Source organism: Gorilla gorilla, chromosome 5 (genome assembly GCF_029281585.2).
Source record: "Gorilla gorilla gorilla isolate KB3781 chromosome 5, NHGRI_mGorGor1-v2.1_pri, whole genome shotgun sequence".
Classification (NCBI taxonomy): Eukaryota; Metazoa; Chordata; class Mammalia; order Primates; family Hominidae; genus Gorilla; species Gorilla gorilla.
The window spans coordinates 183,053,302-183,080,405 of NC_073229.2; the positions used below are offsets into that span (position 1 = coordinate 183,053,302).

Consider the following 27,104-nt stretch of genomic DNA (forward strand, 5'->3'; position numbering starts at 1 on the left):
TTGTAAAGCGGCATAATTATGGCACCTGTATCAGAGGGTTCTAATGAGGATAATGAGTTAGTACATGTACGATGCCTGGAACAGTACCTGACACTTAGTAAGCACTTAAATCTATCCTGGTAGAAAGAGAAACCAATGACTTTGGGCGAAGTTCCAAACTCTGTTTCGCAATTTGTTGAGTGAACATACTAGTAGCCCCACCTACATAGACTTGTAAGGATTAAATGAGATCGTGCATGCGGAATGCTTAACTCGTGCTAGCCTCATAGTAATTGATGCTTAACCTGTCTTCCTAGGGACACACTGCTGTTTGGGCAACCCTTTGTCAGGGCCTGTTATCTCCCACTTGCAGATCCAGGACATTTCAGAGGTCAGAGAGAGGAGGGAGGCCTCTTCTGAGATTTTGACCTCTATTCAGGTAAGTGTATTCCCTCTGAAAGACTGAACTTTTCTTTCCCTTTTTTTTTTAGACGGAGTTTCGCTCTTCTTGCCCAGGCTGTAGTGCAATGGCGCAATCTCGGCTCATTGCAACCTCCGTCTCCCAGGTTCAAGCAATTCTCCTGCCTCAGCCTCTTGAGTAGCTGGGATTACAGACACCCGCCACCAAGCCCAGCTAAATTTTTGTATTTTTAGTAGAGACGGGGTTTCACCATGTTGGCCAGGCTGATTTTGAACTCCTGACCTCAGGTGATCTGCTCACCTCGGCCTCCCAAAGTGCTAGGATTACAGGCGTGAGCCACCACTCCTGGCCTGAATTTCTTTTTTATTAAAATGAAGATATAGGCCGGGCGCTGTGGCTCATGCCTGTAATCCCAGCACTTTGGGAGGCCGAGGCAGGTGGAACACCTGAGGTCAAGAGTTCAAGACCAGCCTGACCAACATGGAGAAACCCTGTCTCTACTAAAAATACAGAATTAGCTGGGTGTCGTGGCGCACGCCTGTAGTCCCAGCTACTCGGGAAGCTGAGGCAGGAGAATGGTGTGAACCCGGGAGGCGGAGCTTGCAGTGAGCTAAGATCGCACCATTGCACTCCAGCCTGGGCAACAAGAGTGAAACTCCGTCTCAAAAATAAATAAATAAATAAATAAATAAATAAATAAATAAAATGAAGATATAATGGTAACTGCAGTAGAAAGGAAACTATGAAAGATATTTAAATTACCTGCACTGATAATGTTTCCAACTGGACATCAATACCTCCACCGCCTTATCACTGCCTGGAGCCTGGTTAGCCAGTTTGGGTTCCCAACTCTCATAATAGGATATGCCTCTAATCTAATTTTTATCTCGCTCCGTTTGAAGTATACTGTCTTCTAAATTGAATGTTTGAAATAGTGGTGCCCCAAGACCTTGAAGAGCATTTCTGAACTTTACCCTTTAGGGGAATGCCGAAAAATGAAGTGGCCTGTGGCGGTGTGGTAAAAATGAAACGGCCAGGTACGATGATTCAAGCCTGTAATCCCAGCACTTTGGGAGGCTGAGGCGAGCAGATCACCTAAGGTCAGGAGTTCGAGACCAGCCTGGCCAACATGGGGAAACCCCATCTCTACTAAAAATACAAAAAATTAGATGGGCATGGTGGTGCACGCCTGTAACCCCAGCTACTGGGGAGCCTGAGGCAGGAGAATCACTTGAAACCAACTGTGAGGCAGAGGTTGCAGTGAGCTGAGATCGCACCATTGCATTCTAGCCTGGGCAACAACAGCGAAACCCTGTCTCAAAAAATAAATAAAATAAAATAAAAATGAAACAATGGCAGGTTTTTGAGGCAAACAGAGCTAAGTCTGAATTCTGCTTCCTGCAAACTGACCAACCTGGTCCGTTTGGGCAAGTCTGTCAACCTGACTGAGCATCCATCTCTTCATCTGTAAAATGGAAAGGATAATATGTATTTCATGGTATTCTTGTGTCACTGAATCATATCATATGAGCATTTGACTCACTCAACTTATATGTACAATCAGCCCTCTGTATTTGTAGGTTCTACATTCATAGAATCAGCCAACCTTGGATGGAAAAGATTTGGAAAATAAAAAATAAAAATAATACTACAATTAAAATACCAATAAAAATCCAATACAGAATATAGTATAACAAGTATTTACATTATATTACATATTATAAGTAATCTGGAGATGATTTAAGATATACAGGAGGATTTTGTACATTATATGCAAATACTATACCCTTTTATGTCAGGAACTTGATCATTGGAGAATTTTGGTATCCTCAGAGGTCTTGGAACCAATCCCCTGTGGATACAGAGGGATGCTATATAATCTTTCTTACATAAGTTAAAATAGTATAAAGTCATATTTGTACATGCATTCCTTATCACGTATCTTACATTACTGTAAGTATGACACATAGCATTTACATGTTACTGTACTGTTCTGCCCACCAAGGAAACACCTACAGTGTATCTTATGAATGTTTTAAGATTTTCTAAGGGTAATTTATTTTCATCAGGGTTTAGAACCTAAACCCCTGCCCCCCAGCACACACAGAAGACTCAACTCCAGCTGTGTTGAAACTTGAATATGCATTAGAATCACTCATAGTGCCCTTCTCCAGGAATTATGGCTCACTAAGACTAAGTCTCGGGCAGCCCCTGGGAATCTGTTTCTTTAACAAGTCCCCACGTGGTTTTGATGATGTACACCACAATTTGAGAACAACTGACTTAGGATGTGGCAGGACCTTGACGCATATTTCACTTGCCTCTCCTTTTAGCCCTCATTTGTGAAGCTGTTCCTTGTGTTTGAAAGTCATCCTTTTGTTAATATATGATACTCAGTGCCTTGGAAGGAAGTGAGGAAACACGAGCCAGGACTACTGGAAACTTCTCTGCTGTTAGTTTAGGTATAAGACCTTGAATGACCCTTCATTGCCAGGTTTCCATTTTTCAGTTTTTCAGCTGGAGAAGGGTAATCCTAAGTCTGCCTCTTGAGCCTGGTGAAGGGCTGTTGGTAATTTCCTGGGAGTTCTTCAGACAAGGTTAAAACTAAAGTGAGGAAGGGCAGCCCTCCCGGAAGCTCAGAACAGTGACACGGACTAGAACCATTGTACCCAGAACAGTCACATCCACTGATACAGGAGATTTCTATCAAATCACCTTGGAGCCTGTCTCCACACTGGTGCCAGGTTAATCTCAACCAGTAACAAAAAAGTGACTAAAGCTCTATCTAGCTGTAGTCACTTCAAAAGAACAGTCAGTAGGCAGTGGGGAAATACATAAAGAGTACTCTTGGCAAAGCAAGGATTGGGGTTATTTTCCACCCTTAATAACCTTGGGGGAAAATGCAAGACAGTGACTAAATCTGGAGGATAGGGCGATGACACAGTGAGAGAAGCATGGAGGTTTCCACTGTCTTGGTAATACTTGACTAAGGTGCCTGGTAGTCCACGGGTTTCCTTTATAGCCTCCTTCCTACCTCTTTATTGGTCTGAAATTTTTATTTTATTGTATTTTATTTATTTTTGAGACAGGATCTCACTCTGTCACCCAGGCTGGAGTGCAGTGGTGTGATCTCTGCTCACTGCAACCTCCACCTCCCAGGCTCAAGAGATCCCCACACCTCACCCAAGTAGCTGGGACTATAGGCGACGCCACCACACTGGGCTAGTTTTTGTATTTTTTGTAGGGATGGGGTTTCACCATGTTACCCAGGCCGGTCTTGAACTCCTCAGGTGATCCACCCACCTCAGCCTCCCAAAGTGTTGGAATTACAGGTGGGAGCCACTGTACCTGGCCTGAAATGTTTATTTAAGAAAAAAAAAAAGACAGTAAGCATTTCATTGGCTGAGATGATAGCTACAGAGAAACATTTCATGGAATCATAAAGTTCTATGAACTTGGCATGCAAATTCCTGATATCATCTAACATTCCTTTTTGACCTTGGGAAGGGTGACCAATCCTTTCAGAGTGGGTGAGCAAGCACAGGAACAACTAAGGACTCAGACAAGCTGATAAGTGGCCGTTCAGTGGAGTCCAAATATGTTGTGTTCAGAAGGAATATTTAAGGCCAGGCTCAGTGGCTCACGCCTGTAATCCCAGCACTTTGGGAGACCAAGGAGGATGGATCACCTGAGGTCAGGAGTTCAAGACCAGCCTGGCCAACATAGTGAAACCCCATCTCTACTCAAAATACAAAATCAACTGAGTGTGGTGGCACGTGCCTGTAATCCCAGCTACTTGGGAGGCTGAGGCACGAGAATCCCTTGAACCCAGGAGGTGGAGGTTGCAGTGAGCTGAGATGGCACCATTGCACTCCAGTCTGGATGACAGAGCAAGACTCTGTCTCAATTTAAAAAAAAAAAAAAATGTTTAAGGATCTTTATGGTATAATAAGCTAGGAAGAGTGTCTTGGTACTGTTTTGATGGTACAACTTACATAATTTGGGTCTGCTAAGAAGAATTCTGGCCACTAACTGTTCTATTTTAATTGTTTCTTTGGCTTATTTAATAATTTGCACAAATATCCTTAATAACTTCTGTGTAAAAGAGAACTAATGGCTGGGCACAATGGCTCACACCTGTAATTCCAACAGTTTGGGATGCAGAGGTGGGAGGATCACTTAAGCCCAGGAGTTTGAGAGCAGCCTGATCAACAGAAGGAGACCCTGTCTCTACAAAAAAAAAAAAAAACAAGTACTGATGATCACACAACCTGTTTGACTAATAAACTCCCAAATAGGAGAGCTTTCTTTATTATGATTTTTTTTTTTTCTTTTTTTTTTAGTAGAGACGGGGGTTTCTCCATGTTGGTCAGGCAGGTCTTGAACTCCCAGCCTCAGGTGATCCACCCACCTCAGCCTCCCAAAGCGCTGGGATTACAGTCGTGAGCCACCGGCCCAGCCTATTATGATTTCTTATCCTTGATCATTGTTTTGTTCCCCCACCCGCACTTGCCCCCTTTTGTTTTTGAGACAAGGTCTGGCTCTGTCACCCAGCCTGGAGTGCAGCAGCACAGTCTGGGCTCACTGCAACTTCAGCCTGCTGGGCTCAAGCCAACCTCCCATCTCAGCCTCTCAAGTAACTAGGACTACAGGCATGTGCCACCACCAGCTAATTTTTGTATTATTTGTAGAGACAGGGTTTCGCCATGTTGCCCAGGCTGGCCTCGAACTCATGAGCTCAAGCAATCTGCCCGCCTTGGCCTCCAAAGTGCTGGGATTAAAGGCATGAGCCACCCAGCTTGGCCTCTTTCCCCATTTTTTGAAAAAAAAGTATTTGGCATAATGGGGTAGTAGGAAGCTTAAACCTCCTCTATTCGGATACTCTCATTTGACAGAGGAACCAGGCGCCAAGAGATTAAACTGATTGTCCTCATTCCTGCACTTAAACTTCTCTTGTCAATATTAACATTACTTCCATCTTGCTGAATCCAGAGGCCAAACCTCCTGGCCTCATCTGACCCTTCTCCTAAGCAGCTTTCCACATGTCCAACCATTCCCTGAGCATATTTTGTGCTTAGGATTTCTGTGCTTTCTCTTCTCTTCCCCTCTGGGTCCTTCCCAGCCCTTATCTATGTACGAATTCTTCCCCTAGGTCATGTAGCCTGATCCCAAGGCTTCAGTCACGTCCCCAGCCCTGCCTTTTCCCCCAGCAACAACCGTCTATTGGTGTCTCCAGGGTTCTTGTTTGTTCGAGAAATTCCTCCCTCCTAGCCTCCCTGTTCTCAGCAAAGAGCTCCACCACACACGCTGTTACATGGCCCCAAACCTAGAGGTAACCTGCATTCTCTTTTTGCCTCAACCCCATTTTATCCTTCACCCCTGTGCCTCCAGTCCAGCAGACCAAACAGCCACATTTCCCGGCTAGGTCAGATGGTGCACGCCTGGGTTTGGGGATAAAATTCAAACTCCTCCTTGGCCCGGAGTGCATCGGCATCTCCAGCTGCATCTTCTTTCCCTCACTCTCACTCGCCCTGAGCTTGAGCTCAGCTGGCTCTGCTCCCGCTGCTGATTTTTTGATCTGTGATCACTCAGCCCCGTTGCTGCCTTAGAGGTCTTGTGCTTCATATTCCCATGGCCTGGAAGGCGTGTCCCCCATCTGTGCCAGCCTGGCCTTTTCTCATCCTCCAGGTCTTTGCAGCAGTGCCTCCTCCTCTAAGAGCACTTCCCAGCCACTGTCCCCTGCTGCCCCCTACCATCTGAAGAGCCACCCTCTGGTGCCCCGCCACTTCACCCAATTCACTGCCTTCAGAGAACTTGACTCTGCAATTCTCTTCCTTGGTTTTTTTTTTTTTTTCTGATTTGAGACAGGGTCTCACTCCATTGTGCAGGCTGGAGTTCAGTGGTGAGATCATGAAGATCATGGCTCACTGCAACGTGAACCTCCCAGACTCAAGCGATCCTCCTGCGTTGGCCTTTTGAGTAGCTGGGACCACAGGTGCGTGCCATCACGCCCAGCTAATTTATTTATTTATTTATTTTTAGAGACGGGGGTCTCACTATGTTGCTCAGACTGGTCTTGAACTCCTGGCCTCAAGCAGTCCTCCTGCCTCAGCTTCCCCATTGTGTTTTGTTTTTGTTTTTTGAGACAGAGTCTCACTTTTATTGTTGTCCAGGCTGGAGTGTAGCAGTGGTGGTGTGAACACAGTTTCCTGCAGCCTCGACATCCTGGGCTCAAGTGATACTCCCACCTCAGCCCCTCAAGTAGCTGGGACTACAGGTATATGACACCACACCAGGATAATTTTTGTATTTTTTGTCGAGATGGGATTTCACCATGTGGCCCAGGCTGGTTTTGAACTCCTGAGCTCAGGGGATCCACCCACCTTGGGCTCCCCACAAGAGTTGAAGCTCCTCTCAGTCTTGTTTGTTTGTCGATGGACCCTCAGCAACTAAAACAGTGTCTGGTGTGCGGTAGCTGTTCAATAAATATCTGTTGAATAAATGAATGAACAAATCCTGTTAGTTCCAGAACCGGGGTACTCTGGTAAGTTTTCCTTCCTGTGTATCATACTGCTGTCCACTGGGTTGCTAACCATGGAAACACCTTACTTGAAGTCTTATTTAGCAGCCCAGCTGTCCAAAACACCATCGAAAACCAGATGTTAAAAAAAAACAAAAACAAAAACAGAATTCATGTTTTTAGAATTTCTCTGGGTTTCCCCTAAAGTGTATTAATTCCTGTTTTCATTGTGAGTCTAAGTTTTATTAGTTCCTTTCCCAGGCCATGGCAGATGAGGGTGCAGGATGCAGGCAGACACACTGACAGCAGTAAGAAGCAATGCTTGATGGTGAAGAGGCAGGAATTGTACAGAGCAGGCAACTCAGATGGACAGCCCTGAAGCCCGAGGGCATTGATTGGTGTTCCTGGTGATTGTTTTCTCAGGAAAGGGAGCTATGTCTGCTCTCTATTATCATAAAACATGTTATTTTGTAATGTTTAAAAAATGGTGAAATGTTTTAAATCTTCAGGAGTTAATTCAATAGACAACTATCTCAATTTAACAAATGGTATTATTTTATCCTGTTAGTTTCAGGTTTTTTAAAAAAAAGAAATAACGGCCGGGTGTGGTGGCTCACACCTGTAATCCCAGCACTTTGGGAGGCAGAGGCAGGCAGATCACCTGAGGTGAAGAGTTCGAGACCAGCCTGACCAACATGGAGAAACCCCGTCTCTACAGAAAAAAAATACAAAATTAGCCAGGCATGGTAGTGCATGCTTGTAATCCCAGCTACTCGGGAGGCTGAGGCAGGAGAATTGCTTGAATCCAGGAGGTGGAGGTTGCAGTGAGTCAAAATCGTGCCATTGCTCTCCAGCCTGGGCAACAAGAGCAAAACTCTGTCTTAAAAAAGAGAAAAAAAGAAAAAGAAATAAAATGCGATAGATAAATTAAAGCCTCTCTAGCCCTCCCCAGGAACAATCAATGTTCTAAAGTTGCTGGGTTTCCTCTATGCAAGGGTTAATTTTGTTTGTTTGTTTGTTTGTTTGTTTTTTGAGATGGAGTTTCGCTCTTGTTGCCCAGGCTGGAGTGCAATGGCACGATCTCAGCTCACAGCAACCTCCGGCTCCCAGGTTCAAGCCATTCTCCTGCCTCAGTTTCCGGAGTAGCTAGGATTACAGGCATGCGCCACCATGCCCGGCTAATTTTGTATTTTTAGTAGAGACGGGGTTTCTCCATGTTGGTCAGACTGGTCTCGAACTCCGGGCCTCAGGTGATCTGCCCGCCTCGGCCTCCGAAAGTGCTGGGATTACAGGCGTCAGCCACCGCTCCTGGCCAAGGGTTAATGTTTTGTATGAAAAAAAAAAAAAAAATGTGGCTGGGTGTGACTCCCTCCTGTAATCCCAGCACTGTGGGAAGCTGAGGCAAGAGGAGGATTACTTGAGCCCAGGAGTTCAAGACCAGCCTGGGCAACATGGTGAAACCTCATCTCTACTAAAAATACAAAATTACCTAGGCATGATGGGGCGCTTCTGTGGTCCCAGCTACTCAGAAGGCTGAGGCGGGAGGATCACCTGAGCCTGGGAGGTAAAGGCTGGAGTGAGCTGAGGTCATGCCACTGCACTCCGGCCTGGGTGACCGAGTGAGACCTGTCTCAAAAAAAGAAAAAAACCAAAAACATGAAACAATTTCCTAAATAAATTAGATGTTATTAATTAGGTGTTTAATTGCAGAATATAAACGAATTATTTATAAATCATCCTGATTTTTTCTTTCTTTCCGCTTCCTTCTTTTTTTTCTTACGAAAGGCTACCTTAATAAAGCAGTATGTGCTGAAATGCCCGGCACGACACAGGTGGTTATCAGTCATTTGGATTGTCCTCTGCTCAAACTGTGAGTTCCTCAAAGGTGAGACCAGTGACTACTGGTCTTGGTATCTCAAGTACCTAGCATAGAGCCTTGCACATCATAGGGGCTCAGTAAATATTGATCGAACTGAATTGAAAACTGAGCCCCGTGTGTTTTCTGTAGTGAAGACAATGTCTCACTAAGCATTTAGATGTCCGGATCCCAGAGATTTGACATGTAAACTAGATAATTGGCACTTGAAATATTTTCTTTAATTAAAAAAAATTTAGCCGGGGCGCAGTGGCTCACACCTGTAATCCCAGCACTTTGGGAGGCCGAGGCAGGTGGATCACAAGGTCAGGAGTTCAAGACCAGCCTGGTCAACGTGGTGAAACCCTGTCTCTACTAAAAATACAAAAATTAGCCAGGCGTGGTGGCACACGCCTGTAGTCCCAGCTACTCGGGAGGCTGAGGCAGGAGAATTGCTTGAACCCAGAAGGTGGAGGTTGCAGTGAGCAGAGATCGAGCCACTGCACTCTAGCCTGGGCGACAGGGCAAGACTCTGTCTCAAAAAAAAAAAAACAAAAATTTAAGCCTTCTGATAACCAGAGAAAACAAATTTCTGTAGCAGGTAACGAATGTTACCTGACCCTGTGGAATCTTACTGAATATCAAAAGGACTCATTCCAGAAGGAAGTCATCTTGTAATGTCCTGGGCAGTGCTTCACCCTAGGCTGAAACATGGGCCACATACTTTATTCACCAATCAGTGAGCTATAAGGGAGAGCAAGACAGATAAATCTTGAAGTTTACGCTTAATTAAAACTTGGCCTTTGGCTGTTTGGGTTTTCCCAGACTTCCCATGAATTTCCATGAAATCAGCATTGTCACTTTGTCAATCTGCCGTTCCCAGCCACCTACTCAGACTGGGTCCTCAGGTCACCCTGAGAATGTGACTGGGGAATACAGAGACTGGGACGTGGAGTCCAAGGGCAACTGACTGTAAGGTCTGGGTCTGGTCCTAGTTCTGCCATTGACCCTGAGTGTTGGCACAGCGGCCATCTGAGGGACGTGCTAGCTGGGAGGTAGGCTGGCCAGCTCTCAGCTTCTGCACATGGCTGTTGCTATGCTAGAACATGAGCCCTGTCCTGCTACCTGTCTCATTTCCAAGAAAACCCTGAAATCCTGATTTTTATGTGACATTTCCCAATTCTTTTTTCTCTTTGAGATAGTGTCTCACTCTGTTACTCAGGCTGGAATGCAGTGGTGCATTCTTGGCTCACTGCAACCTTGAACGTCCAAGCTGAAGTGATCCTCCCACCTGAACCTCCTAAGTAGCTGGAACTAGAGGTGTATGCCACCATGCCCAGCTAATTTTTAAATTTTTTGTGGAGATGAGGCCTCACTATATTGCCCAAGTTAGTCTTAAACTCCTGAACTCAAGCAATCCTCCTGCCTTGGCCTCCAAAGTGCTGGAATTACAGGCATGAGCCGCCACCGTGCCCAATTCCCAGTTCTTAAATATTGGCAAATGAGTTACAGTTTTTTTCCAAGATCCTCTGCAAGCCAGATGAGACGTGTGCAGGCCAGATGTGTGTTCCTCCCTGCCTTCTGCTCTGCAGATCCACTTAGTGTCTGTCCTATACGTGGGTTCAACCAGGTAACTTTTTTTTCTTGAGACAGAGTCTCACTCTGTCGCCCAGGCTGGAGTGCGGTGATGTGGTCTCAGCTCACTGCAACCTCTGCCTCTCGGGTTCAAGTGATTCTCCTGTCTCAGCCTCCCCAGTGGCTGGGACTACAGGTGCGTGCCGCCACGCCCAGCTAATTTTTGTATTTTTAGTAGAAATGGGGTTTCACCATATTGCCCAGGCTGTTCTCGTGACCTCAGGTGATCTGTCCGCCTTGGCCTCCCAAAGTGCTGGACTACAGGCGTGAGCCACCATGCCCGGCCTTAACCAGGCAACTTCTAATGTCCCACTAGGCTTCAAAACACTGTCACTCCTGGCATGCTTGACTTTCCCTGGTGACAGTGCTGGCAGGGACTGTCCTCCCTGAGTCTAGGTGTGGTAGAAGACACACAGGCCCATCCACACAGCCTCTCATTCTGTGCACACGCAAAGGCAGCTCTCGTGGTCGCATTTTCAGTTTGGGGAATTGTCATGTTGGTAACTGTAGGCCTTAGACTTAAGGGACATTCGAGGAGGGAGTGACCCCCTTTCGTGGTGGACGCAACACCCTAAATGGCTAGCCTCAGCTCTTCCTCCCTGGCAGGCCCCATATATGCTGACCGCCCTGGTGGGGTTCTGAGCTGTACACCCCAACCCCTTACTCTGCCAATAAGAAAGAGTGGCTTCCATGTTTCTGCACACTTCCTTGCCAGCAGGGTTGTGTTTTGCTTCTAGACTGGTAGCGTCCACAGCCCTCTCACCGGTGAGCACCTCTGACGGCTCCACATCCCATCTGCCCCATTGCTGTGGCTGTGAGAGCTGTTCAGGGTTGGTGGAATGACCACCACAGCAGATGGGCATTGAGTGCAGGGTCCCTGCCCTTCCAGGCAGCTTACTTTCAAAGGCACGGCCATTTCACAACATGCGTCTCCTCCTGGATCTACCTACAGCAAAGCTGGGACTATTGGCATGGATTTCCTAAGACTTGCTTTCATTTCGAAATTGTTTTTAAGAAAGAAAAAGTAAAAGCAGCTCGGCACAATGGAAAAGCTGCTTTGCATCTCATCTCCAAGTGGAGCTGACCTGGATAGTCATCCCCTGGTTCCTAGGTGGGGCAGGTGCTAACTGGCGGGTGGGCAGGGATGACGCCCATAGGAATGTTGACAAACTGGGTTTTGTGAATCTCCCGAAGCTCAGAACTCTGATGGCATCGATTCTTGGTGGCTCTTCCTCCCTTCTCTTCCCTTTATCCCAAGGTCTGGCCATCGGATCCTAGAACTTGCAACTGAGAAGGGGGAGACCTGGCTTCCATGTAGAGGACACACGATTTCCTCCCCTCTGAGGGGGCTCGTGAGGGTGACTGTCGGGCCTCTCCTGGAGCCTCAGAGGAGAAGGACTCACTTGTCTGTGGGTGAATTTGGAAGGAGAACCTGGGCATACAGAGCCCAGCCCTTTGGCTCACTCTTCCTCTTGGGAGCTGACCACCCGCACACTGCTCTATCTCTTCCAGCCATGCATGTTGTGGGGCCTGGTCCCCTGTGGATGGCCCATGGTGGCCTAGAGCTGTCTCTGCCAGGGGGCATATTTGTCTAATTCCGTCATGCAGTTTTAGGCAGTCCACTTGCCTGTAGATCGAGGCCATGCCCTCCAACGGTGGCTTTATCAGCAGTAAAACTTGCAGGTTTCATCTCCCTTGTCTCATTCACTGGCCCTTTCACATTGCAACCAGCACCTCTGCTGGCTCCCAGGCTGCTCCGCTGGAGCTGAAAAGAATGAATACCCATCTTCAGCAACTGTATCTTTCCCCTCTTAACTTAGGCTCGGGAATCAAGCTTCCCCTAAATAATGAATTGGACTTTATTCTCTCTAACCGTACCGGCTCTCAAAACATTGGAAGCCAGATTTACTGGGTCCAAATGTTTATGTTTATGGTTAGTTACATCAAAGAGACTTTGTCATTAGTAAAAGTGTTTTAATTTAAGGCAGGAACTTGGTTATGGCTCCTTGAAGACATCTGCTTACATTGCCTGGTGTCTATCCCTGTATCTGACACCCAGAGAGCTTAATAAACATTTTTATTCCATCAATTTGGTTGATTGAATGAGCCAGGACTTTTTCCTTTGTAACTCTCCAAAGCACTGAGCTCTCAGCAAAACAGAACCAACCAAGATGTGGCGCTGACTGACTCAACTGAACGTTTATCCCCAGAGACTTCTGATAGCGATCCTACCTATTCGAATTGAATCCAGCTCTTTATGTTTTAATTACTTCTTGTTATTCTCATTTTCTTTTCCCCATCATCCTAATGTGTTTAACATGTCTGTTTATATGTATTTTCCATAAAGTATATATTATTTAACATACACATGCTTTCAATTTATTTATTTATTTATTTATTTATTTTGAGATGGAGCCTCACTGTGTCACCCAGGCTGGAGTACAGTGGCGCGATCTCTGCTCACTGCAACCTCCGCCTCTCAGGTTCAAGCCATTCTCCTGCCTCAGCCTCCCGAGTAGCTGGGACTATAGGCGCATGCCACCAAGCATGGCTAATTTTTGTATTTTTAGTAGAGATGGGGGTTTCTACGTGTTGGTCAGGCTGGTCTCGAACTCCTGACCTCAGGTGATCTCCGCCTGCCTTGGCCTCCCAAAGTGCTGGGATTACAGGCGTGAGCCACTGTGCCCAGCCAGCTTTGTGTTTTTAACATTCATTTTTAGAAGTATTTTCTCTCCCCCTTTTCAGAAAGATATTCTCCTTCATTTTCCTTTCTTAACATTTTAGTTTACCATCCACATTTGGGACTTTCTCTGGAAATAGAGTCCACCGTTCTGTGCAGTTAAATTTTATTTTTCTCCATACAGATAGCCAGTTTTCCCAGCTCCATTTACTTCATGATCCACCCTTTTATTATTTATTTATTTATTTATTTATTTATTTATTTATTTATTTATTTATTTATTTTGAAATGGAGTCTCGCTCTGTCGCCCAGGCTGAAGTGCAGTGGTGCAATCTCGGCTCACTGCAACTCCACCTCCCAGGTTCAAGCGATTCTCCTGCCTCAGCCTCCCAAGTAGCTGGGATTATAGGCGTGCACCACCACACTCAGCTAATTTTTGTGTTTTTAGTAGAGACAGGGTCTCACCATGTTGACCAGGCTCCCAGCCTCAAGTGATCCTCCCACCCCAGCCTCCCAAAGTGCTGGGATTACAGGTGTGAGCCACCACCGCCAGCCACGATCCATCCTTTTCCCATTGATTTGTGATGTCACCTTTATGGTGTATTATATTCCCATGTGTCCCTGGGTCTATCTGCCGGTTCTCTGTTCTGTTCCATTGGTCTATGCATTCTTGCATCTGTGGGCTATGTCTTTGCAGCAATAGATATTAACCTCTGATGGGGCACATTTTCTCCTCATTGTTCTTCTTTTTTCACCATGGATCTTCATGAAATTCCATTGTAAGCAAATGAATCTCAGGAAGATCTCTGCAGGAAGGAGCTGCTCCACTAAATATTTCACCTTAACTTTTGTCTCTTCATATCATGCTTATTGTTTGATTGTTAAATGTGAAGCATTCTTTATTTTATTTATTTTTTTGAGATGGAGTCTCGCTTTGTCGCCCAGGCTGGAGTGCAGCGGCATGATTTCCACTCACTGCAACCTCTGCTGCCGAGGGTGAAGTGATTCTCCTGCCTCAGCCTCCTGAGTAGCTGAGATTACAGGTGTACGCCACCACGCCCAGCTAATTTTTGTATTTTTTTTATTAGAGATGGGGTTTCACCGTGTTGGCCAGGCTGGTCTCGAACTCCTAACCTCAAGCGATCCACCCACCTCAGTCTCCCAAAGTGCTGGGATTACAGGCGTAAGCCACCACACCCAGCCAGCATTCTTTAAAAATAAGTTTTTGTTATATAATTCAGACTGATGTTTCATTTCTACTCAGTTATAATTATCGTGAGCGTTTTGGCTAGGTGCAGTGGCTCACACCTGTAATCTCAGCACTTTGGGAGCCTGAGGCAGGAGGATCGCCTGAGCCCAGGAGTTCGAGGCCAGCCTGGGCAACATAATGAGACCCCCATCTCTATTTTAAAAATTATCGTGATCATTTAAAACATAAATCTCTGAAAAAGTGAATGCTCTATCATTTGAGAAGGGCTCATTTGTTGCTAAAGGAGCTAGGCACACACCCAGGACCATGGCCCAGCTTGCCTGTTGTGTGAGTAACCGGGCAGCATAGCCTTGCCATCTGGACACCCCCAGCCACTCAGGGAGTCATACAAGAATCCTTGTTTCCACTCCAAGGCCTCTGCCAGGCAGGACACACGGTCAGATCGACCCGAAGGCTCTCAAGTACTTGCTTGGCATTCACTGGTTCCTAACTTCTGCATTGTTCTCAACTCCTTTCCTCCCTCTCCCACCACATCCTCTGTTCTAATCCCTGACAGTTCCACTTTTATATCCATTTTCTCCTTCCCAGCCTCCAGAGCCCTCTCCCGCCAGCTAGAGCCAACTCAGTCCATCTGAACCCTGTGCTAGCCCCAAGGGCTGACCTGGACCCAGCAGCCTTGGGCTGTAGCACTGGACACGTGTCAGGGTGGCCCGACTTTGGCTTTGTGCTTCGACTTCTTGTTCTCAGCTTGCTCCCTGGATCTGGTCAGTCATGTAACTAGTCTGTTTTCTCAGCCATGCATTATTTATTCTTACTAATTAAGCACACTGGAGGGTCCTGATTATTGGAGCTTTGTTCTCTCCCTCACCTGGGTGCTGGCCAGGTACCTTCCTTCCCCAGATGACCCAGACCCTTGAGAACCTGGGTGGTGTTTGCTCTTCTGATTCCTTCTCCAAGGAATTAGAGTCGAGCGTGTGGGGGTCCTACCACCTATTGACCAATCTCTTGGATGCAGATCACCACAAACTGTAAAAATCGCCTTTTCCACATTTACTGGCTCAGGTTGCTCTGAGAGGTGGATACTAATATCTCCTCCCCACGAAGGAGGAAGCGGGGGCTCAGAAGTTAAGTGGCTTAGCCAAGGTGTGTGGCCAGAGGCGGTGGAGCCAGGGCTGCCCCTATACGGCTGATTGGCACAGCCCTCACTCCTCTCCTGCGTCACAGAGCCCCACCTCCCAGGCCCCACTCCGCCTCGTCCTGCTGCTGGCTGGGTCTGAAATGAGATAAGCCTGTATTGAGAAGCTCAGTTCCTCCGCCCTGGACAATTACAACAATCTTCACGTTTGCCCCTTTATCCATTCATTCGACCAACGGATCGTCATTAAGCACATCATTTGTGCCAGACAACGCTTCAACATGGCTTATTTTTTAGTTCAGCATTGACTGAGCAATCAGAGCTGTGGTTTGGATTACGGCACGCTCCTGCTCCCAAACCTTCAACGACATAGCTCAGGACAGGGCCTGCTGGAGCCAAGGAAGGCTGGGCAGACTGGGCAGTCAGGGAGAAGCTAGGACCTGGAACCACGCCCATCCGTGAAGCTGGGAAGGCCGAGCACAGTGTGCAGAGGGCATGGCCAGGGCAGGCTGGGGTCTGGGAGGCTCAGCAGCAGGGGGGCAGGGAGGGGCGGGGCATCGAAGAGGTCCCTCAGGGCAGGAGGATGCAGGGCAGGGAGGAGCTGACCAGACTCAGGGAAGATCTTAGGGCCCAGCCCCTCCCAGTCAGGGAAAGAACTCCAGACCCTGTGAAAGGTGAAAAAGGAGAGGAGGGTCCTTCCGCTATAGGACCAGGCTGCTACACCTGCTTTTATAAGGCAGATGATGCCTTAAAAAAATTGAGGCAGGCCAGGCATAGTGGCTCACACCTGTAATCCCAGCACTTTGGGAGGCTGAGGCGGGCAGGTCACCTGAAGTCAGGAATTGGACACCAGCCTGACCAACATGGAGAAACTCCGTCTCTACTAAAAATACAAAATTAGCCGGGGGCATGGTGGCGCATGCCTGTAATCCCAGCTACTCGGGAGGCTGAGGCAGGAGAATCACTTGAACACAGGAGGTGGAGGTTGCAGTGAGTCGAGATCGTGCTGCACTCCAGCCTGGCAATAGAGCGAGACCCATCTCAAAAAAAAAAAAAAAAAAAAAAAATTGAGGCAGAAAAGGGTAACACATCGTGGCTAACACAGCAAGGGGATGCCTGCTTCAGGAAAGATGGGTCTTGAGCCCAGGGGAGACAACTTGGGTCCCAGGGGGCCTGACTCATTGAGCAGGGGCACAGGCGGTGCCGGGGAGCAGACAGCTGACGGCTGCACCCCAGAGTCCTGTGTGGAGGATCCACAGCCCTCCGGGATCCGGTCCCCACCGCCGGTGTACCCACCACCCTCTTCTCTCCTACACTGTGGTCATGTGGCCTTCTGCCCTCTCCCAGGCTGATCGCAGTCACCCCTGCTGCTGCTCCTGGACTTGTACTTTCCTGCAGCCCACCTCTTTACTTCCTCAGCCCTACTTATCCTTTAAGACCCAGTGCAAAGGCAGCAGACCAGACCTTCCCATTCTGTTTTAGCCACTCCCCTGACCTCAAGTTCTGCTCACTTGCTCACTGCTCCCTTGCCAGCTGTGCCGGGTTCCTAGGGCTGCTGTCACAAGGGACCGCAAACTTGGTGGCTGAAAACAACAGAAATGTATTGTCTGTCAGCTCTGGAGGTTGGAAGTCTCCCTCTGAAACCCACAGGGAAGGATGCTTCCTTGCCTCCTCCAGCTTCTGGTGGCCCCAGGCATTGCTTGGCTTGTGGCAGCATCACTGTCATCCCTGCCTCTGTGGTCACAGCCTCATCTTCCCTCTGTGTCTCTTCTTTCCTTATGGGAGCACCAGCCCTATTGGATTAAGAGCCCGCCCTACTCCAATGTGACCCCAAACTAATTACATTTGCAATGACCCTATTTCCAAATAAGGTCACATTAGGAGGTACCAGGGGTTAGGACCTCAACATATCTTTTTGGGGGACACAATTCAGCCTGTAATACCTGCTATTAGAGTTAGCTATACACAGGTCCGCATCCTTCATGACAGGTCTCCATCCTTCACAGCACTAAGTCCCTTGTCTACCGTTCAGTGGTTTTGGAATGAGACAGACCTGGGTTTGCCACTCACCCTTTGTATAAACTGGAGCAAAATTCCCAAGCAATCTGTCCTTTCCCATCTGTAAAATAACCACAACACCCAGAGTCACTGTGCTACTCATTAGAGTCAATTCATTCACCTGGCAAGTGCCCAGGAAATTTTAATTTTAACAATAATACAATAAATTAATAAATGTATTAAAACAATAATAACATTAATCAATTAATTATTAAATAAAACAATAATTAATATTGTGTGTTGAACATAGCAGGTGCTAAATAAATAAACATTAGTCACCATTTCCTCTAATAGGTATGTACAAAACTAGCCGGCTAGCAGAACACTGGAGCTGAGGAGCTTTTCCAGAGGGAGGGGGAAGCGGTGGCCAACAAGCCCTGGAGGCCCCATCCGTCGCCTGCATCGCGAGAATTGCTGAGGTGACTACGTGGCGCTGCCCATTCTTGCCTGGGTGGCAGGGAGATCCCGGTTCCCACTCCCACACCACAGAATCCTGGCTGTCTCTGTGGAAATGTGACGGTGGAGCAGGCAGAGACTCCACACCCGGCTCTGTTCTCTAAGGCTGTGTGTGGGTGTGTGCGTGTATGTATGTGTGTGTCTGTGTGTAAGGGCTTGGAAGACAGAGGCCAGAAGAGCCAAGAGTCCTTCCAAAAGGATCTGTTTCAGGCTGGGATGAAAGACAGCAACCACAGCATGCCCTCGGGCTCTGCAGGCCTTCCTGGTTTCTGTGGAGAACCAGATTCTCCTGTGGAAAGAGGGTGGGTGGCAGACGCAGCCAAGCATTTGGAATCAGAGACCTGGGTCTGAAACAGAACTCTACTTTTGACGAGCTGGGTGACCTCAGTGACCGCAGCTTTCTCTCAAAGAGGGGCCGATAAAATCTGCCCTATCAAAGAAGAACACGATACAAGTGCCAGCTGTTAATATTTATGTCTCATTGTTGCCAACCCTTGAAGATAGGTTTCCAAAGCACATCCACGTTTACAAAGTACTGTCACAGCTTTGCTTTGTTTTGATTTTCATTTAGACAACAAGAAGTAAAAAACAAAACTAAACCTTTTAATTACTATTAGAAAGAAAGGAATATGTCTAAGGTTCAGTATTCATCTGCAATGGGATCGAACTTGGCCTCCTTTATCCTCTGCATATTTTATGAACATCCAAAAATATATGCTTCTATTTCGAGGGATTTCCTCTTTCTTCTTCTTTATTTGCTTCTTTATTTTTCTTTCTCATTTTTCTGACCCTATGTATTATATTGAGGAATTTCTTCTTCTTTTTTTATAATACATTTTATTTATTTATTTATTTATTTGAGACGGAGTTTCCCCCTGTCACCCAGGCTGGAGTGCAGTGGCACGATCTCGACTCACTGCAACCTCTGTCTCCTGGTTTCAAGCGATTCTCTTGCCTTAGACTCCCAGGTAGCTGGAGCTATACACCTGTGCCACCACTCCCAACTAATTTTTTTTTTTTTTAGTAGAGACAGGGTTTCACCATGTTGGTCAGGCTGGTCTCGAACTCCTGACCTCAAATGATGGGCCCACCTCAGCCTCCCAGAGTACTGGGATTACAGGCATGAACCACTGCGCCCGGCGAGTTTCCTCTTCTGAAGAGCAAACTCTGACCCAGCATATGCCCTCATTAGACTTTAAACAAGACAAATCCTTCCATAGTAGACACTAATCATCATTTCCTTGAGGTTTATAGGTAAACTGTTTTAAGGTGACATACCTAAGTGGATGCAGGTTTTTAGAAAAGAAGATAGTGAAGGAATTTTATCCAGAAATCACACGTTTGAGAGACAGACATCATTATAGCAGATCAACACAGACACACTGCAAAACATGAGTAGTTTGGCCGGGCGTAGTGGCTCATGCCTGTAATCCCAGCACTTTGGGAGGCCGAGGCGGGCGGATCACAAGGTCAGGAGATCGAGACCATCCTGGCCTACATGGTGAAACCCCATTTCTACTAAAATACAGAAAATTAGCTGGGCATGGTGGCGCAAGCCTGTAATCCCAGCTACTCAGGAGGCTGAGGCAGGGGAATTGCTTGAACCCGGGAGGCAGGGGAATTGCTTGAACCCGGGAGGCAGAGGTTGCTGTGAGCTGAGATCGCACGACTGCACTCCAGCCTGGTGACAGAGCAAGACTCCGTCTCAAAAAAATAAGTTTTATTATTAAATTAAAACTTTCCAGCAAAGCCAGTGAGGGTGATGGATAAGATGCACATAGATAACCGGAGAGAGGTACAAAGTGTGATGAGGTCAGAGAATAAATAGCTCACATTCTTTGAGGGCAGTAAGGACCTAAAGTCTTTCTTCTGATGTGGGAGAGATGAGAGCCCAGATAAAGAGAAGGGAATAAACTATGGCAAGCTGGTGATCTGAGGTAGAAAAGCAAGTTTCTTTTTTTTTTTTTGAGATGGAGTTTTGCCCTTGTTGCCCAGGCTGGAGTGCAACGCGTGATCTTAGCTCACTGCAACCTCTGCCTCCCGGGTTCAAGCAATTCTGCTGCCTCAGCCTCCTGAGTAGCCAGGACTACAGGTGCCCACCACCATGCCCAGCTAATTTTGTATTTTTGGTAGAGATGGGGTTTCATCATGTTGCCCAGGCTGGTCTCGAACTCCTAGGCTCAAGTGATCCTCCCACCTAGGCCTCCCAAAGTGCTGGGATTACAGGTGTGAGCCACTGTGCCTGGCTAGGATGAGTTTTTTCACCCAGTAATTTTTGTTCCCTTTTATTGGCCTGAACTTGTCTGAATCCCCTACCCTCCTCCATACATACATACTAGCTACTAGAAGGTATAAAAGAGTAGGAAATAAATGTCTTAAATCTTTCCAGATTAACAAATTTGTATTGAGCTCTGATAACTCTAATGAATCATTGAGCAACACCAAAGTTTGAAAATGGTTGATCTCACTTGAGATTAACTTTGAATGTGTTGCTCCTGGTTTTGCAATTACCTGAGAGGTTCTTCCTGTCTGCTGCACAAAATTAATCCATTGAGACCATGGCGTTGCAGTAAAGAAAGAGTTTAATTGATTTGAGGCTGGCCATGCCACATGGAAAAAGAGACACTACTCAATCTCCCCAAAAATTCGGAGGCTAGTACAGTTTGGAGGCCAAGTACAGTTTAGTGGGCAGGGGGCTAAGGAAGGGACAGTGCTGATTGGCTGGGGAATGCAATCACAGGGGAGTGGAGAACGGCCCTCTTGTGCTAAGTCCACTTCAGGGTGGGGACCCCCAGAGGAGCTGCTGATCTGGCTGGGGCCATCTGCTAGTCAGCAATGCGAAAGCCTGAAAAGACATCTCAAAAGGCTAGTCTTCGGTTCTACAATAGTGATGTCATTTATAGGAGTAATAGGGAAGTTGCAGATCTTGGGACCCCCGGAATAATGGCTGGTAGTCATTTTTTTTAATTAGAAAAATTATTTATTTCTGCTCCTTTCATACATCTTATTGTTCAGGAAACAGTCTTACATACATATCTGAAATAATCTACCGTCACACACTCTAGTTAAAGGCAAAGCACCATAGGTAAACCTGATCAGCTGTCCAGAATTCTCAGCTTATGGAATCTTGCTTCTTGATTTTACGTTAATTTCTGAAAACAGAAATGTCATCTCCAAAAGGTGTTAAGGGGGTTGTAAAAAATAATCACTTTATTTGATATTATAGTTGTAAATATGGAGCTTTTTTTTTAAGAAATGAAAAACTAAGAAGAAAATGCCATTCAACATCGTTGGTACAGCAATAGGTCAGCAGGGAAAAAAAAATACTGTGATAAACTTGTCTCTTTAATACCAAGAAGGAATTCTAGTCTAAGCTTCAATACACTTCCTGTTTTTTCACTCGGTATTTCTTTTACTGCTGCTCTTCATTCTTTTCCACATTTCATATTAGAGGATTGGACAGCCTTTAAACTTCATTGACAGGAGCAAATCCAGTATCCATTGAGTTCTTCTCAAAGTCACTCTAACCCATCAGATAGCCCTTCTCAAAGGCACTCTAACCCATCAGATAGCCCGGCAGTTTCATTCTCATGAATACTCTAGCCATGAAAAAGCTCAAGAGGACACAAACGAATCCAATGAATAGAAGAAGAAATCTATTGAGTTTTGGGATATTTGGTGCATTCCATCGGTCCAGGAATATGAAACCAAAACCTCCTATTGTAAACAGGAAGCTGGATGCAAGTCCTTCCATAATACATTGTTCATTTACTCTGTAGGCCAAGAAAGCTACTGGCCTCTGATGCCCGTGTTCATCAGTCATAGAGCCAACGCTTGGAGGTTCAACAATAACATCATAAATTATTCCTCCAGTGACGAGGAAGTAAGACACCACCATCAGAGCATACACAATCATGGCCGACAGCACGTGCAGCCAGGGCGGCTTCTTCAGCTTCAGGTTGGGACATTCGAGCACTAAGAATGGGACACGGTACAAAGTCTCCATGTTAGTGGCAGCAAGGGCGGCTGGTAGTCATTTAACTATGCTTACGTTTTAGCAGAGTTCAGGCACCTCTCATCCTCCTAACCTGGCGGTTAGTTTTACAAGGGTGGTCGGGTATTATCATTTAAACCATAAACTAAATTTTTCCCAAAGTTAGCTTGACCCAAACCCAGGAATGACCAAAGGCAGTTTGGAGGTTAAAGGCATATTACGGGCACGATGGCTCACGCCTGTAATCCCAGCACTTTGGGAAGCCGAGGCGGGCAGATCACGAGGTCAGGAGATCGAGACCATCCTGGCTAACACGGTGAAACCCCATCTCTACTAAAAATACCAAAAAAAAAAAAAAAAATTAGCCGGGCATGGTGGCGGGTGCCTGTAGTCCCAGCTACTGGGGAGGCTGAGGCAGGAGAATGGCGTGAACCCAGGAGGCGGAGCTTGCAGTGAGCTGAGATCATGCCACTGCACCCCAGCCTGGGCAACAGACCGAGACTGTATCTCGAAAAAAAAAAAAAAAAAAAGGCAAGATGGAGTTGGTTAGATCAACAGATCTCTTTCACTGTCATAATTTTCTTATTGTTTCAATCTTAGCAAAGGCGGTTTCAATCCAATTAAGATAGGAAAGAAAAATTGTCTAGACATTGGATCTTGGACACACCCTCGTCTTAGTGCTTTGGCATTTGCTCCTCCCCGTGTTGGGACACGCTTCCCCCAGGGTATTTAATGGCTCTCCCTCAATTCCTTCAGGGATCTGTTAAATGCGGCTTCCTCAGAAAGCCTTCCTTGTTCACCCCATTTGAAACAGTGCTCTCATCAACTCCAACCCTTTCTTCTGCTCCAACATCTTCATAACACTTAATTCTACCCAACATTAGCGTACATAGCAATTTGTTCATACATTTATGGTCGTTTTGCTTGTTAGAACGTACACTCCACGGACAGCCACTTTACCTGGTACACTGAAGGCACTCAGTAAATATTAGTTGAATGAATGAATGATTGGATGAGTGAATGAATGGCCATTTGGCTTATCACGTAACTCTACATGTGATTGGCTAAAGAGTCTTGCTGAGGTCCAGGAAACAGAGACCTAGTGAGGAAAGGCTCTCCTGTCACCTGCAGGTCACCTAGGTCACCAGGCAGAGGCATAACTGCCTCTACTGCTAGAAGGAATATCTTTTGTTAGCTAATTACATAGCAAGAAACTCCACTTTTGGCTGGGTGCGGTGGCTCATGCCTGTAATCCCAGCACTTTGGGAGGCCAAGGCAAGAGGATCACTTGAGCCCAGGAGTTCAAGATCATCCTGGGCAACACAGTGAGATCCCATCTCTATGAAAAATACAAAAATTAGCCAGGTATGGTGGTGCGTGCCTGTAGTCTCCACTACTCGGGAGGCTGAGGTGGGAGGATCACTTGGGCCTGGCAGGTGGAGGCTGCAGTGAGCCAAAATCACACCACTGCACTCCAGCCTGGGTGACAGAGTGGGACCCTGTCTCAAAAAAAAAAAGAAACTCTACTTTCTGGAAATCACGAATGCAGATACTTTATAATAGCTATAGCTGTCAATATTTTCAAAACCTAATTGGGGCTTATGGATTAAAAAGTATATTAGCTGAAAACATTTTGACTCAACACAATTATAGCCAGTGGCATTAGAAGAGAAGCACTTAATGATACATTATGCTTGTGGCTAACAGAGCATTTGCACTAAATGGGTAACATTTTCATTTCCTATTTCAATTTCCACATCGTTTGTAGAGAGCTTCATTACATACACCCCAAACCTAAGTGAAAGCTTGAGCCTGTAAATTAGGATTCTGACTTCCCCATTTACTCCAGACTCTTAAATGGCTTATTTTCTATTTCTACAAAAGCCAGAGATCAAGAATTCACGCAAAAGTCAGGGGATTTAGGAAATATTAATTCATCTCCCTTAGGGAGCCCAGTGCCAAAAGACCAACCACAAATTTAAAAAATAATTATACATTGCAGGGAGGCAGAGGTGAACAGAAGATGGAGACAAGGACAAAGTCATGATAAGAAGAGAGGAACTGTTTTTTACAGAAGCTGACAACATAAGGAAACATGTTAGCTCCCTTTTTCTAAAAGGTAAGGAAGGACAACTATGAAATTAATTGTTCTGTTAGTGGACTATCAAGGCAATTAAGTCTTGATCTATTCGGTATATTTCCTCTTCAAATCATAACACTTATTGAAATCTGGAGAGTTGGAGTCATGGTGTAAGAGTCTTGTATTTTCCGTGGGCTGTGTGAAGGTGATAGCATTTTGCACATTCCGCTGGTAGCACGTATCTTGCTGCACTGTAACGTTGTTTACATTTACATGCACCGTGATGGATTATGAACTCCTGCGGGTCTGGGCCTCTGGACTCATAATCCTCTGTACACCAGTACAACCCATTAAACATTTCACAGATCAACTATGAAGCAGATGCACCTTCGCCCTACAGTTCCTTAAAACTCATTCCATATTCAATTAAATCCAAAAGGTCTAGAAAATTCTTAGTCCAGCAATGAAATCTGGTAGTTTGTCAAGAGTCAACTGGTGTTCAGTTGTTTTTAAAAAACAGATTAGAGTTACTTAAAAATTTTCTATGGGAGGCTGAGGAGGGAGGACTACTTGAGCCCAGGAATTCAAGGCTGCAGTAAGCTATGATTGTACTACTGCACACCAGCCTGGGTGACAGAGCGAGACCCTGTCTCTAAAAAAAAAAAATTCTCTGCAAGTGCAGTGAGAGAGTTTGTAGTGAATAGAATGCTAAGTAAATATTTGAGAAATATATTCAAAGTGTGATAGGAGAAATTTAATTTTCACAGATAAAATAAGCTTCTCAATGACAAATAACTTTGCAAAAAATTTGTTGCCACAATGGCACTCAAATGTGTATTCACTTTCCTGTATTCACTAATACTTTACTGTTTTTCTTTTCTGTTTTTGTTTTTCATTGTTGTTGTTTGTTTGTTTGTTTGGACAGGGTCTCCATCTGTCGCCCAGGTTGGAATGCAGCAGCACAATCTCAGCTCACTGCAGCCTCGACCTCCTGGGCTCAAGTGATCTTCCCTCCTTAGCCTCCCCAAGTAGCTGGGACTGCAGGTATGCACCATCATGCCTGGCTAACTTTTTTGTATTTCTAGTAGAGACAGGGTCTTACTCTTCTTACTCTACTCCATGTTGCCCAAGCTGGTTTTGAACGCTCAAGTGATCCACCCGCCTCAGCCTCCCATAGTCTGGGACTACAGGTGTGAGCCACTACACCTGGCCCTGTTTTTCAAATACTATAACTGCTTCCCCAGTTGGAAATTCTAAGGATCAGTATTGACCCATTCACTCATTTACTCACTGATTCACTTAACCAATATTTATCGAGTTCTCACCATGTGTCCAAGCACTAAGGATATATATATAGATAGATAAATAGATTTTTTTTTTTTTTTTGAGACGGAGTCTCACTCTGTCACCAGGCTGGAGTGCAGTGCCGTGATCTCTGATCATTGCAACTTCTGCCTCCCGGGTTCAAGCAATTCTCCTGCCTCAGCCTCCCGAGTAGCTGGGACTACAGGTGAGCACCACCACGCCCAGCTAATTTATGTACTTTTAGTAGAGACGGGGTTTCACCATGTTGGCTAGAATGGTCTCGATCTCTTGACCTCATGGTCTGCCCGCCTCGGCCTCCCATAGTGCTGGGATTACAGGCGTGTAAGGATATTTTAGTGTATGAATATAGACATGCCATTGTGGAGCTTAGGGTTATCAAACCAATACACAAATAGTCGAAACATTTCAGCTGTGATAAGAAGATGTATTTGCTGCACCTGGTGCTAAAGTTATTATAAGGGAGATTTGCTTTAAGCCGGGTCCTCAAGGGAAGCTCCCTAGAAGAAATGATGAATAAACTAAGATCTGGAGGGTGGTAGATGAACCAGGTCAACAGAGCGGGGAAGAGCGATGCAGGCACAAGAGAAGCCAAAGTTTCTGGTGTGGGAAGCAAAGCCAGTGGGGCACAGGCTGGAGACCGTGCCAGGGCATAGATAGGCGTTACAGAATTTGACTTATCCTTGGAAAATGGGAAGTCACTGAAGTGCTTTAAGCCAGAGAGGGGATGGGTTGAGCTATGGTAGGATCTCATTTGCCTTCCTCGAGGCGCTCTGATCCTGTGCAGAGGAAATATTAGGGGGCAGTTGAATTGGATTAGGAGTTAGGTGACTTGGACAGGAGGCTTGAGGGAGACCTAACGTGCCCCAATCCTGCAAAGAGTGGCTCCTTCTTAGCAAAAGTCAGTGTTTTGCTGCAAAATTAAAATAAAAGCTGAAAATGTATTTCCCAACTTATAAGGAGATGGAATGCCAGCCACATTGAACCTAAATGATTTTTTAAATGTAATTGTTCCGCCACAAAGCCTACAGGCTTCTTAAAGGCAGGACATGTATATTATTATTATTGATTGTGTCTTCAGGCCAAACATACCAGATAAAGTGATTAAATGGTTGTCAAATACATGAAGAAAGCATGGTGTGTTTGTTTGCTAGGGCCACCGTGACAAAGTACCACAGACCAGGTGGCTGAAACAATAGAAATGTATTTTCTCATCTTCTAGCAGGTAGAAGCCTGGGATCTGCTGGGTGCAGTGGCTCACACCTATAATCCCAGCACTTTGGGAGGCCAAGGAAGGAGGATCACTTGAGGCCAGGAGTTTGAGACCAGCCAGGAAAACATAGCAAGACCCTGTCTCTGTTTTTTAAAAAGAAGTCTGGGATCGAGGTGTGGACAGGGCTGGCTCCTCTTGCAGTCTGCGGGAAGGATCTGTCCCAGGCCTCTCTGCCCTGTAAATTGCTGCTTTTTCGTTGTCTTCTCATCCTCTTCCTCTATGTATGCTTCTGGGCCCAAATTTCCCCTTTTATGACACCAGCCGTTTTGGATTAGAGCCCACTCCACTGACCTCATTTTAAGCTTCACTGCCTCTGTATAGACCCTATCCCAATCCAAATAAGGTCACAGTCTGCGGTATCGGGTGTTAGGGTTTCGACATAGGAATTTGAGGAGATAAAATTTAGCCCATAACCCATGGGGCTGTGCGTTTTGGTAGCCAGGCAGTGTTAGAAGAAGCCCTTTAATGTGGCAGCCTGTGCTAGT

At 46.1% G+C, this 27,104-nt stretch overlaps 1 protein-coding gene and 1 long non-coding RNA gene across 3 annotated transcripts; one reads left to right on the plus strand and one right to left on the minus strand.

Moving 5' to 3' along the window:
* The first annotated feature begins 301 nt into the window (after positions 1-301).
* Positions 302-25,067, plus strand: LOC109027289 (uncharacterized). The gene is made up of 5 exons (XR_008680862.1): positions 302-418; positions 8,706-8,790; positions 17,788-17,912; positions 23,946-24,062; positions 24,949-25,067. It is a non-coding gene; the product is annotated as an uncharacterized lncRNA (long non-coding RNA).
* LOC109027288 (oligosaccharyltransferase complex subunit OSTC-like) lies at positions 21,473-21,967 on the minus strand. 2 transcript variants are annotated; one of them, XM_063707229.1, is made up of 2 exons: positions 21,722-21,955; positions 21,473-21,490 (listed from the first exon to the last, which is right to left on the minus strand). In XM_063707229.1, exons 1-2 carry the CDS (start codon positions 21,953-21,955, stop codon positions 21,473-21,475), a joined length of 252 nt encoding a protein of 83 aa, XP_063563299.1. The 2 variants fall into 2 exon arrangements, with proteins under 2 accessions (XP_063563299.1, XP_018884692.2); XM_019029147.3 differs by lacking the exon at positions 21,473-21,490 and having other exon boundaries at positions 21,496-21,967.
* Positions 25,068-27,104: the final 2,037 nt, after the last annotated feature.

Excerpts from the sequence above, each read along its gene's own strand:
- LOC109027288 (XM_019029147.3), bottom strand. The coding sequence starts at position 21,955 with ATGGAGACTTTGTACCGTGTCCCATTCTTAGTGCTCGAATGTCCCAAC.